This window comes from Lasioglossum baleicum, chromosome 14 (assembly GCF_051020765.1).
Source record: "Lasioglossum baleicum chromosome 14, iyLasBale1, whole genome shotgun sequence".
NCBI lineage: Eukaryota > Metazoa > Arthropoda > Insecta > Hymenoptera > Halictidae > Lasioglossum > Lasioglossum baleicum.
Window position 1 is genome coordinate 9,547,557 of NC_134942.1, and position 13,148 is coordinate 9,560,704.

General features: G+C 43.3%; 1 protein-coding gene across 4 annotated transcripts in view; it reads right to left on the reverse strand.

The window, feature by feature from the left end:
- Window positions 1-1,748: 1,748 nt before the first annotated feature.
- The window catches only part of LOC143215762 (uncharacterized), a 45,856-nt gene continuing 34,456 nt past the window's right edge, over window positions 1,749-13,148 (reverse strand). For 3 of the 4 annotated variants that reach the window (XM_076438178.1, XM_076438175.1, XM_076438177.1), the window contains 2 exons: window positions 11,242-11,323; window positions 1,749-10,152 (listed from right to left, as the gene is read on the reverse strand). In XM_076438178.1, the coding sequence (XP_076294293.1) occupies window positions 10,006-10,152; window positions 11,242-11,323 (229 nt within the window). In that variant the 3' untranslated portion in view covers window positions 1,749-10,005. The other variant, XM_076438179.1, reaches the window with a different exon arrangement.

The window sequence follows — 13,148 nt, forward strand, 5'->3', positions numbered from 1 at the left end:
GTTCGTGATCGCTGGTAGCTGCATGAAATAACGAAACAGCAGGGGGGGCCGCATAAAACAGCCGGGGAATAATTAATCGCGGGGAAGGTGCGGCCGTTGAAACGTTCGCGCGAGACGGAAATTTATCGCGCTCCTTTAAGGGCGCGGAACAATTAACGGAGAAAAATAAAGGTGGTCCGGAGAGGAGGCGGCTCCGGCCGCTACAAAGGAAGAAAGGAGCGTCGCCGGCCGCGCGTGGAACACGTCTGCCGCATAAATTACCCGATCTCTAATTAAGTAGGGCCGAAGCGCTCGTTACGGCCGAGCTGTTAATCATCGGACTCGTCGTTCGCGCGACAGAAAATTTTTACCCGCCGGTTTGCGCGGTCACGTACCTTCACCGCCCCCGCGACGAAAATTTCTGGCCGTGGACCGTACCAACAGCTTGGCTAAGCGATTATTAATAAATTTACGCACCGGCTCGATCGTTTTAACTGATGGAACGTGCGCCGGAACGCGCCCCGTGCCAGAGAATACACCACCGCGCCGAGGAAAACCTCGTAACTCTACATGGTTTCAGACTCCGCGGGTTGTCTGACTAAATAACGACCTCCACTACTTCGAGTTTATCTTTTATACGTCGCGGCTTGCTTTAATCCTTATTTTTTTTAATTAGCAAACTGCTTCGCAGCTTTACCTTGGACTCCGTCTGATCATATTCAGGCTAGTACTACTTACTCGCTCTACCGTAGTCTCTTTTATATTTGCTTTTAATTTTCCAACCTTCGTGGCTCGCGAAGATCGTGGATTTCTTACTTGAAGCGTGGCCGATATTATTTTGTATGAATTTTTAGGAGGACTCTTTTATCCTGTTCAATCAACAATTTTTTTATTGGCTCCAAGAAACGATTTGACCCTCGTCTGATCATGTTCAGAGTGGTACTACTGTCGCGGTGCTCTCCAGCCTTCTTTCCCGTTTATTTTGAATGTTATGGTCTCGTGAAATTCTTCTTCCAAACAGGTTGTTAACATTGTGAACATCTGACCACAGTCGCCGCCACCGGCAATCCCATTCTTTCTCGTTTCATTTCGAAGAGTAGCCGTTCGAAATGCAAATAGCTTCATTTCACGGCACGTTGCGCAACCCTCGTCCTCCCTATTACCATCATAATTGTCCCGTGCACGCGTGCTAATTAATATAAACGATTCCGAAAGTATCCGGCGCGAGCTTTTCAATCATATCAGTTAATAATTTTCAATTGCACAGATTGCAGCCGACGGAGTGTAGCAGGCCGCGTGCATCGGCGCACAGAAAGCTCGCCGGATTAATTCGATAATATCGTCGAGTTTTCGCTCGGCGCCTCGTGTATCAAGGAAAATGGCGAATCCCGCTCGATTATAATTGTACGATATTCGATGGCAGAGAAACATAGGGGTGGGGGAGAAAGCTCTCTGGGATCGAGCTCTCGCGCGGGGCGATCATAGTTGAAAGTACGCGATTTTTAAATCGTAACCGCGAACACCCCGTTCGAAAAAGCATCGAACGTGTCCTTGCGGGGACCGGAAATTAAACAAGCTCCCGCAAACAGCGGACCGGACGCGTTGCCCGGCGTTTTTCTATTTCTGCCCTGTCGGGACTGAACACGCGTCGGCGACGTGATAAAAAGTTTCGAACGAAAGCCGAGATAGAGAGAAAGCGAAATAGAAAAAAAATATGGAGTCGAGCCGGCGAGAGAAAGGCGTGGAGAAACATGCCGACAGACCGACTCAATTTCGGCCAAAATGCACGGCCCCAGAAATGATTTTTCTGTACCGAGTAGATCGTCTGCATTTTCTTCCGTGTCTTTATTAAAACATGATCGAAATTAATAACCGAGCCGTGCGAAATGAAAATATATTTTTCGGTGCATTAGCACCTCGACCCAATTCCCAGAAACGAATAAACGACGAATGCTCACGCGGCGCGAGGGAGAGGGAGGGTTGTGAAACTCGAGCGGTTTTACACGGGCGCGCGACTCGCAATTCATGCGGCGCAGGAACTGATATTTCGCGGAAAATGAATCACCCTTATACAAACGAACGGACGGACGGACACACAGTGGTAACGGGACACAATAGTCAGACAATGGGGAGAGAGAAGCGTAGCTTTCGGACGGGGAGGCGAAGGGTTGGTCGCACGGCTGCCGCTACCGCTCCTGGAGATCGTAACCAGGGAGATACGAGGCAACGGCTGGATTCCGGGGGTTTCCTACGGGCTCTGAAAACCCGGAGGAAGGATGAGACCGAGGCCGGCCGTTCTACGCGGCCAGCTGCAGGACAAAGGTCCGCGTTTAGGAATACAAACTGCCCCGTGTCCCGGCAAACAACGTCCAAATTAAATTGGCGACGTCCATTAGGGGCGAGCTCGTCACGCCGTCACCCCTTGCCCGGCTGGACACCAAGTATCGTGTAATTAGCGCATTATACGGCGCGCGATCGATGCCGCTTCCAACCCTGACATGTGTACGCCATCGTTCCCAAGCAGCTCCCGACAACTATTACTTCCGTGAAAAACGTACCCGCTTCGTTTCAACTTCATTTCACTCGGTCGCCAACAGCATTACGAGGGTCGTTCGGAAAGTTCTCGACCTGGTAAAGAAAACTCAGATTTCCGGGTAAATTATTTTTATTCTTGACGTAATCTCCTCGCGAATCGATACATTTCGTCCAACGATGTTCTAATTTTTTACGATGCGTTCAATTTTCCGAAATAAGCGCTTGTCCCAGCTTGAACCTCCTCATTTGTACGGAATCTTCGTCCCTCTAGCCATTTTTGTAGGGTTGGGACTTGGTAACAGTCTAACTCAGCTTTTTTAATCGTATAAAATAAATTTAAGAAGTACTAAGAAGAGGTTGAATGCGCGTACAATAGATCCGACTACACAGTTCGATCATCAGCGAAAGACTGTCTTCTCGTTCGTTCTTTGGGGCAAGTCCGTCTCTGAGAGTTAAAAATGCTTTCGAACCTTGTTTCCAGTGCCATGGGGCAAGAAAAGAATGATTATCAAGCCTGTTACAAAATGCTTTTTATTGCATTAAATATATTGTTTAGTTTCATAGTTACCCATACAGTACGCACTTACCCCACCGTGATAGTACGGACTTGCCCCGTATAGTAATATTTACGGGGCAAATGCATCTTAGTGTTTTGCTGAATAAATTTTAAAAATACAATAAAAACGGTTTATTTAATGTAAACCTACGTCAATATTTGCTGTACTTATCTAAAATAACAACACAGAATATATTAATAACTTGTAAACTATTGCACGTTCAGGGTAACCTCAAAGTTGTACGTGTACCTCGCACGTGACTGTTTGGCATTGGTTAATTTAAGCGAAAACACGTTTATTCTTAGGCGACATCTATGTTGAATAGTTCATACTAACTTATACTACATTAATAAATAAAAGTTAGAGAAATTTCGTTCATATTATAATAAAAATAACCAATTAACGGACTTGCCCCGTAGACGGACTTACCCCACTCCACCTGACGTAAATCCTCAATTAACACATAAACTCAAATTTTTTGAAATTGTGACGTGCGGCATTTTTCCTGACAACCACAGATTTGTCACATACTCAAAAGGATACGGTTTCCTTTTCAAGACCGCACAGGGTGTTCCGAAATTATATATCGTGACCACTATAACGTGATTGTGCACCTCAAGGTAGGTGGAGATTTTGAAACACCCTCTACGCCCGCTCGAAGGTAATTTTATTCAACCGCCCCTGTTCTGACCATACACCACTCGCTAGCACATGTGCCATAGTCTCGCTCGTACCGTATTCTTCTCACGCTTGTTGAATTAATATTCTTCGCCATCGCGGAGATTTCAATCTCTTTGAAAATTGCCGCTGTTCTCCTGAGTATGTTCTTATCGCGTGTCTGACCGTACACAGACTTCTACTACGTTCCCCGCAATGGTTTCCTTCGTTACACGGAAATGAATAACACTATCGCTGTTTACACCGCATTTCCTTCGGAATTGTTGCCTGCTGACGATCGTACACCTCCTCTTCTGGGAATTTTTCTCTGTCTGACCATTCGCAGAGCTCTGCTACTTATCTTACAACTGCAAACTGTTTCAGTTACACATATTTTAAGCTTTGCAATTTATACTGTAAAATGTGTTCTGATACTTGCCACGCGTTGTTTTCCGTTATTAAATGGAAACGCGAAACGCTGCCGCAATCCGCGCACTGTCCCCTTGGAAATGCTCTTCCCGAGAATCTACACGGGCACGAAAACGATCAGAGAGCTGCAGGAAACATTTCTGAAAGCCACTATTCGACGATCCTTTCAGCTCTTCTGTCGAGTTTTCGTTTCCGTCTTCCAGGGGATTCTATTGATTTCCATTCACGCGGCGCTCGTTTTTCTGATCGTTTCTCCCCGGCCAGGGAACACCATCTGCCATGATTAATTGTCAGCGAAAGAGTCGTCCGGATTAACTATGGTAATTACTAGACTACCGAGGAGGAGATCGGGTTAACAAAACTGTGATCGAGATTAAATTCCTTTATTGATTGTTCTACGGCGGTTCGACGAAGACAGAGATCTCTTACGACATTCTTAAATCTTAAAGATAATCGAAGGGACAAAATATCAGCACAGTTATGATTTCAATATTAACATTCTCGAACAAACCGAACGAGTAGCGATATCGAATTTCAATAATATCAATTATCTTGCTTTATCATATATCAGATTACGAACTTAACGAAACGAACTTACAAGGTATTCCATTGCGACAGTGTTTAGTAGCTCGAGTGTGCTGTCGGCGTACAAGATTCGTGCAGTAATTTCCTGCAGGAACAAAGAAACGTCTCGAGGAAGTACAGACGGAGGAAGTTCATGAGCGTTTCGAGTGCTTCAGGTGTGCTCGAAGGGAAATCGAAAGCTCGTCGAGTCTAGAAATTCAATTAAACCTTGTTGCGCGCGGTTTTGCCCGGATTAATCCAGCGGGAGATAGAGGGGGGAGGAGGAGAGAAAGGGAATTTCTATAAAGGTTTACAGGGAAGTCATTCAATCCTGAAAAAGCGGAAAATCTGACGCGTCGTACATTCAGCGACAAGAGTCTGTCGCTCGCTAGCGCGTGTGGCGGGCAACGGCAGAATTCCATTTTCGATAAAAGCAATTTCCATAGAACGTTTCCAGGGGATATTAGAGCCAAAAGCAAACGTAGGAACGCGGGAGGGGGAGGCGGTGGCGTTCAGACGTGTGCCCGCTCGCTGTTTAGCGTGGCACGCAATATTGCAAACACTTCAACCCCGGCGCGTACCTCTCCGCTTTGTTCGCCGGCCAGCGTTGTTCTTTGAAGCTCGCTCGCTGAAGTAACCAATAAAGTTTTTCCAGCCAGCTGTATCGAGGATAACGAGCCGCGTTTCTTTTGACGGTCGCGTGCCAAGACCCGGCGAATTCAAATTTCACGGTGTTCATGAAATGTTACAAACCATCCCGCCGATTCCCGCACCGAGATCCGGCCGATCGTGCCTTTCCACCTCATTAAACGATTTGTTCGTTCTGAAGCAGTCATAGACGCTCGTTCCGCTGTGAAACTCCCGAAAAATCGACTTTCAGCTTGCTAATCTTTCGAAAATGCGCGGTGGCCCGCGAAAATATTCTTTCACTGCCGTTCAGCTTGCTCGATCAAATTTTATTGATCTTGTTATACCTAAAAGTTAAAATTATCACGTTGTTAAGTATGAAACTTGACAAATGTGTTTTTTATTTGTCAAGTATCATACTTCGCGACCTGATATTTAGAGAACTACATTGTGCTCCTGAAAACCGATGTACTCGGCAGAGAAAGATTCTGCGAAATCGATGAAAGAACAATGTTTGAACACAATTAAATTTTTGAAAGACTACGTCCTGTTTGTTACACGGGGTCGCATTTTCGAACTTTCTTGCGTTTCGAACTCGAAAGGAATATCATACCGTGGCGTAGTTCACGAAAAGGAATCGCGTCGTCACGATTCCAGGCATGACCGAGTCTTCCCACTCTTATTCTTGCTTGTTTTACGATTGTCTCTTGACGGTGGTGTTGTTTTGAACTACTCCGGAATAAAAATGGTACGTGAGCTTTCGGTCTGCTTTGTGTTTTCGTATGTGCCGAGCTTGTGGCTGCAGGCACGATCGACAGACAGAGTTTGATCGAAATCGTGGACCGATTCGCATGGAGATGCTGTGGCCGAGTCGTCTCAGATTTTGCTTGAAATGTAACCTGTGGTTTATATCATGTATTCAGAGGAGTCATGGCTCTGTTACGTTCGGTACCGAAGGTGGGAAATACGTGAAAGTACTGTGTTACCTCTGCACTAGCTCAAATGAAGAATAATTTAAAAATACGCCCAGATAGGGGGGAAGATCTATAGATTGCCAAAGGTTTAAAGTTTGATGAAAATCTGAGGCACAGCTGGCGGAATCCGACCGAAGAAGGGAGTAGCACTTAGGCTAATACGGGTCGCAGAACGCGTAACCGTGCTACCCTAATTATTTCATAAACAGTTCGAAAGCGATTTCAAGAAACGCGAGGCGAACTTGCTGGCTATTACTGTAGCTGCAGCTAAAACGAGTCCTCGCGAACTCGTTAGACTATTCAGTGCCGTTTAAACTAGCATACGGACAGAAGAAAAGTCATACGAGTGCTCGTCATACGTATATCCGGCGACGACCCGATACTTTTCCTCCCCGCGGGTTTCGAACTTCGAACCAGGTAACTCAATTCGCTGCCATTCCCTATGCAAAACTGTCAATTAATTATACAACCCGAGCTGCTTCGAATTATCACCGGTCCAACCGTTTCCATCTTTCCTTCCCGTCGAAGTTACGTCACCTGTTACGTCACTTCCGGCTCCCATCCAAGGAACTTTTACAGGCTTCGTTCCTCCCCGACGTTTCATCGAGAAACGACTCGAACGATTTCGTAACAATCCATCACTGGTTCGCTCGCCGTGCTTCGTTATTCGAAATTCCTTATCTGGCAGAGAGGAGGCGAGCCTTTTCTACTCAATCTCTATCGCGCACGAGCCCTTGTCTGCCTTCGAATGCTACCCGTCGTGCTCCGCGAGAGCATTATTCAGCGATTACGTTACGATTCGAACATTCGCTTCGAACAATTTTATTTATGGAAAAGGAAAATCCTAGTGGAACCCTTTCCGAACACGCTGGAAACTCGTAGAAATTAACGTTCGACGATTCTAACAGAAAATAGGATTACCCTCGTTATCTGCTGATTAAACTTTTGCTAATTAGAGAACACATTGCGAGTTCTACGCACAAATAAAAGCTAGAAGGACGGATTTTAATTGATTCTGGAAACATGTTCACCTCCCGTTCACTTCCAAAAGTCGAAGAAGCCGAAGCTATGCTCATTAAAACGGGAAAGGTGACCGCCTCGTTACTTGTTCGTCGACGATTCCAACCGAGCAGCACATAACGAAGTCTTCCCATAAATTCGGGAAAAATTGTATGGCTTAAAGCAATTTCAAGGAATTTTGGAAGAACTTCTATCCGTCTAATTAATAATGGAAAATGTGATCTCGTCGTTTTCACATCGAAGCTTCCAACGAAGAAGCCCATAGAGACGAGCGTTTTGATCCATCAAGCTGCCACTTGTACTTCAGCATAGTAAGTTGGCCCGTCATCGATGGAAACGTTGTCCCACATGATAAAAGCTTCGGTTCCGGTCCGCGTGTGGAAACACGTAGGCCGCAGAGCCTGTTCCGTGCCAAGTACAGGGTGTTCCAAAATTATCGCGACCACTATAGCGTGATTCTGCATCTCTAGATAGGTGGAGATTTAATCCTTTGCAGACGAAGATTTTTTAAAAATATATTAAAGAATACGTTGTTCAGAGAAGCAGATCATGTATCAAAGTCTTGAGTGCTGGGAAAAATGGAAGATATATATTAATGTTTTATTATGTACGCAATTTCGGTTAACCCTCATGGTTAGACTGCGGATGTTTATGCAAATGCATATTTATATAGAAATCTGATAAAGCAATGGGACTTAAACAGAAATATGTTTTGCGATTAGAGGATTCCAAAAATATGTTTTTTATTTTTTACTTTTTGCAAAACATATTATTTACCGTGTATATGCATATATCATGCTCATATGAATCATTTGTCTTGTTAAATTTATTTAATCTATTAATAAGCACTCGTATCATAACCGAATAGCGTCGATAATAGTGATACGCCGATATAATACTGAAGAAGCCTCAACAAGTTATGACGTTACGACCTTGTATTGCTTGCTGTGTGTGTGTGAATCAGCTGTAAGAACACATGTAATGTCATTATTAAAATGCCGAAAGTTCGGTAAAATAGGGGTTCACTGATGAAAAGCTGGATCGAGGACGATCCCAATTTCATTATTGACGAAAATAATTAAAGTAGTATTTACTGTGAAATGTGCAATAAAAGTGTAAAGTGCGATAGAAAATCGCAATTAATTCAACATATTAATACTTCCATGCACAGAAAAAAACAGTGATCAAGCAAATATTACGATATAGGTTTATCATTAAATGAATCAATAGGAATATACAGTAGCGGACAATAGTTTAAGACCGCTCTAAAGAGAAGACGATAACTTTTTTAATATTTTACTATACGATTTGAACTTTTTTGGGAAGCTAGAGCAATTAGTTTACTAAAGGATGTGAAAAGAAATTTTTTCAAAAATTGCAATTGATCGGAATTGTTGAGAAAATACTAAAAGTTGATTTTTTAACTTTTTTATGTGGGCCTACATTGAAAATTTTAAAAATACGTTGTAGATCTGTGTCAATTAAATATATTCTGAAAATTTCGTCAAAATTCTCGACGTTGCAATGTACAACAAACGTTTAAAGATGGGGAAAATTGCAGATTTTCACGATCTATTGCCGAAAATAAATCGAAATACTCCAGTATAACTGTGAAATGTCTGTTAATACTCAATATTGTACCTAACACTTAATGTAATATATAATTAATATCGGAAAAATTTGCATATGTTTCGAGCATATTTGCATATTTTTCGTGCATATTTGCATGTTTTTCGCGCATAAATGTCATATGCATTTTGCATATTTATGGTGCATAAACTTCCACATGATACTCAATATCACTCGAACATAAATCAATTGTTATTGAATCAAATCACTACCTGAATGCAAAAGTAAATATTTGCTAGTGTAGTCGATACTTTTCTTTATGCTTGGAACACTAAATTTAAAGTTTTGAGATTGTAAATACAATATAGGGTATAGTGCCCAAATATGGTATAGTCGCCTATTATGGCACTACCTTGTATGTTGTAAAGGAGAAGTCGCACTCTAGTGAGAAAATGCTCAAACAATAGTTTACCATGTTTACTCAACAGTGTGCAGTGCAATAGTTCCATTCTATAGATTTTAATATCGATCCTCCGCCAGTTGTGTGTCTCCACTTGTTGAATGTTTTCGATTGTATCTTTTTCGAGGAAGGTAAGTGATTTTCAAATGTTTGAACATATCTGTAGTTTCAGTTTATTTATATTAATGTTTGCCAACTGTTGATTTGGGCTGAAATTCATTTTCTCTTTGTCAGTAGCTAGTATTATCAGACCACATGGAGTTCCCAATATGGCACTACCAAGGGTTCCGAAATATGGGTATAGCTATTGACATTCTTGGTGTGGGTGCCGAATATGGCACCAGGTGTCATATTAGAGACTCAAGGTGTACCATATTAAGAACTCCTTTGGCTGGAACCTGCAAATGACACACCACAAAAGAAATATTTTCCCAAACTGCCACAACTGGTAACTTTTTGGTCGAAAAAGAGCATTCTAAAATAATCAAAAAGTTGTTCATATCTGGGCACTTTACGCTACGAGTAATTAAAAGTTAATCCATTTTTTGTAACAGATCTCCACCGATCCAGAGGTGTAGAATCACGGTACAGTGATCACGAGATATTTTGAAACAGCCTGTACGAGCCGAGGAATTCAATAGATGGCCGGACGGTAGAGAATGTTGTATAGATTGTTACGGTGGGCATGATCTATGGGCGCGCCATGACCCGGCCGACCCCAGAGCCTCCTCCAGGTATCGAAGTGCCTGCGACAGCTCTCTTGTTCCATCCGTCGTTCCTCCTGGAACGAGAATCTCGCTTGAATACACGGTGCGTGACCTCCTATACCCCCTGTCTGCATGCTCTAGAGTTAATTGCATACTTGGAGCAGAGGCTTCCGCCCCCACGTTGTAATTCAAAGTCCTGATCAAACGGAACCGTTACTCATTTGTCGCGATGTTTGAATCACCCAACCCACACCGCCCTTGTGTAATGACAGAGCCCGGGTGTTATTTGGAGGGAATTGTTTCAATATCATTATCCAAACAGCAAAGCATCTCTCCTCATTCAATGAGAAACTTAGTTTCAATTAATTTGACGGGTTTGTCTTCGGCTCGCGCAAAGCGCGCGCGGTTCGTTAGCGCGGCGAATACCCGGACTGGAAACTTCCACCAAGAAAATCTAATCCGAGTCGAAGATAATGTAAAGTTACCCCAGACGCACGATGCCGAAAATCACCGAAGACCAATCTGGATATTTCCCGTTATAAGGGAAACTGTTCGGGCTGGTTACACGAAGGTAATAGCGTAATCTTGATCGTCACGGAATTTCTGTTTAGCAATTTATCCGATTGTGGTCGTACAATTAGGATTCACAATTTTCAATGTTGTTTCAAGATTCTATCTGAACTTGGAACAAACCCTGTCCATAAAACTATAGGATCCGCAATTGTCAATGTCTTTTTGCAAAATCTTCGGACCAGCACGGAATATAAGTTTCTATTCGAACTGGAACGTTTCTGAACTGCGAGACAGCGGCCAGAAATAGCGGAACTTAATTTCCGAGCGATCTAATTCGAGAAAATATTATCAACCGTTCCGATAGAGTATAAGAATTAATTCTGAACCGGGAGCGAGCGATTCAGGGGCGGAGGATGAAACGTTGCTGTCGATCCGGTGAAATCGAGGCGATCGCTTTCAGGTTCACCGCGTTATTATTTAATCAGACCAAGTGTGCAAGTAACTCGGCGCGCTTCTAGCCCGAGCTGCTCGATAGCGTTCAGCACGAAGAGGATCACGTCGACGATCGATACAATTACTGGCCCCGGGGTGAGTAGAGTAAGCAGCAACCCCCGCTGTTATGCGATTCTCCGTGATCATTCTCCACTTACCAATGCGTGCTCCCGTTTCCGTCGCATTTGCTCGACGAGCTCGGTGATGTACTCGCGATTCCCGACCCCCAGCCGCCGTAATCTGCCGACAAAAGCGGCGTGAATGGACCTCTGTGTGTCTAGCAGCATCCGAGGACAATTTCCCGCGGCCTTACTTAAACATAGAGCTGTTACATTGATCACAGACAATCATTTATTCATCCTGATCATGGTAATGTGTTTAACCCTTAAAATGCTGAGTGGGGTCCTATAGGAACCCCAGAAAGTATTTTTCCTTAATACCTCTTGGTAAGTAATTGTTTGTAATTTTTCATATTGTATGTATTTTCTCTTTTTTCATCGTCAAGTATTGTGGATGATTTGTCTATTCCAAAAACATTACCGTTATTTTGTTTTTAGTTATAAACATACCGGAGCCTCCAGAAGACGATAAGATCTAGCGACAGAAAAGCAAATATTCTTTGTGAAGAATGTCGAATGTTCATCTGCAAAGATCATAGAGCAGAAATAATCGAGAAGAAACTGTACGTTGCTATACCATGACGAATGAAGAGTATATTCTATTGTTTAGAATCTTGATGTATTAATTTTTTTTTGTAAAGAGAATAAAATTTAATTTTTTGTTTTTATACCATAATTGTATCAATAAATACATATATTAAACATATCTATTTTTTATCTTAATGTGTGGTCCCTTGAGGGCCCCACATCGTTATTAGTGTTGCCAAAAATTATACAGCATTTTAAAGGTTAAGATAGCCCTTGTAAAACTGTGACTTTCAAAACTGATGAATCGAAGTGGAGTAGGTCAGAGAATGATCAGACAACACGGTGAATAAGTGAACCTTTCATTGCAACGATCAATGAATGTCTAAAAAAAATGTCAGGGCAAATGGGGTAGATAAATTATGAATGAAAGAATGATGTGGTCCTGTACAAATAGAATAGGCCGATGAGTAGTCAGACAAAGTGGTCAATATTTCCATTAGTTCAAACGATCGTTGACTGCCAGAAAATTCAGATAAATAGAGGAGACAAATTACGAGTGAAAGAATAACGTGATCAAGTGATATACGTCGGCGAACAGTCATTTGACGGTTTTGATTTTCGAATGATATTTTTTGCTACGTGGATTCTGCGGCGATAGAGAACGAAACCGGAACGAAGAAGGTGCAGATTACTAGTGATCGAGCCATAGGACGTCCCAGGCCCGAGAAAACGAAATAATTCGACCAGCAATTTGATCGTAACGACGGCGGTGCGGTTCCGGATTAAACCACCGATTCTCCGGTTCAAAGGAGCGGGGACGTGCGTGCACGGCCTTTTTCCCCTAGACATTCAGCCAGACATCGTCGAATGCCTGATCAAAAACGGCTGAAATTGCAGTCTGTAATTGCTCCGCGTTCGCGCTGGGAACGCCCGGGCGAAATTGCGGCTCGCTGCGCGCGTGAAGCTTTCATCCAGCCGCGCGCGAACACAAAGGCAACACCCCCCGGTATAAATATTCGAACAATAACTTGTAATTTCGCGAGGCTGGCAAAATGGCCGCGACACTCATTACGATACGTATGAAAACTTACGATAACAGCTGCGCCGTCGCGGGATTGCGCCCCGCTTTAACCCCTTCTCTCGGACGTGTTAAAAGGGAATCAACGAAAAACGAACATTAACTCTCACATTCTATGCGTTTTTTTTCATTCTCTTTCACCTCCCATTGATGTTCCGGTATTTTGATCAGGTCTGAATTCACTATTTCAACTGGAAAACCAGGCAGGTCTTGAACAGTTCCGGCAGACTCTAATTTTTATTTAGATCGAATCTCACGTAGAGAGCGAACCCATAATCCTCGGGTCGGTTCTTCCTTCGCGAGCGTTAATCAAGGAAACACGGCGGCGCGCGATGTAATT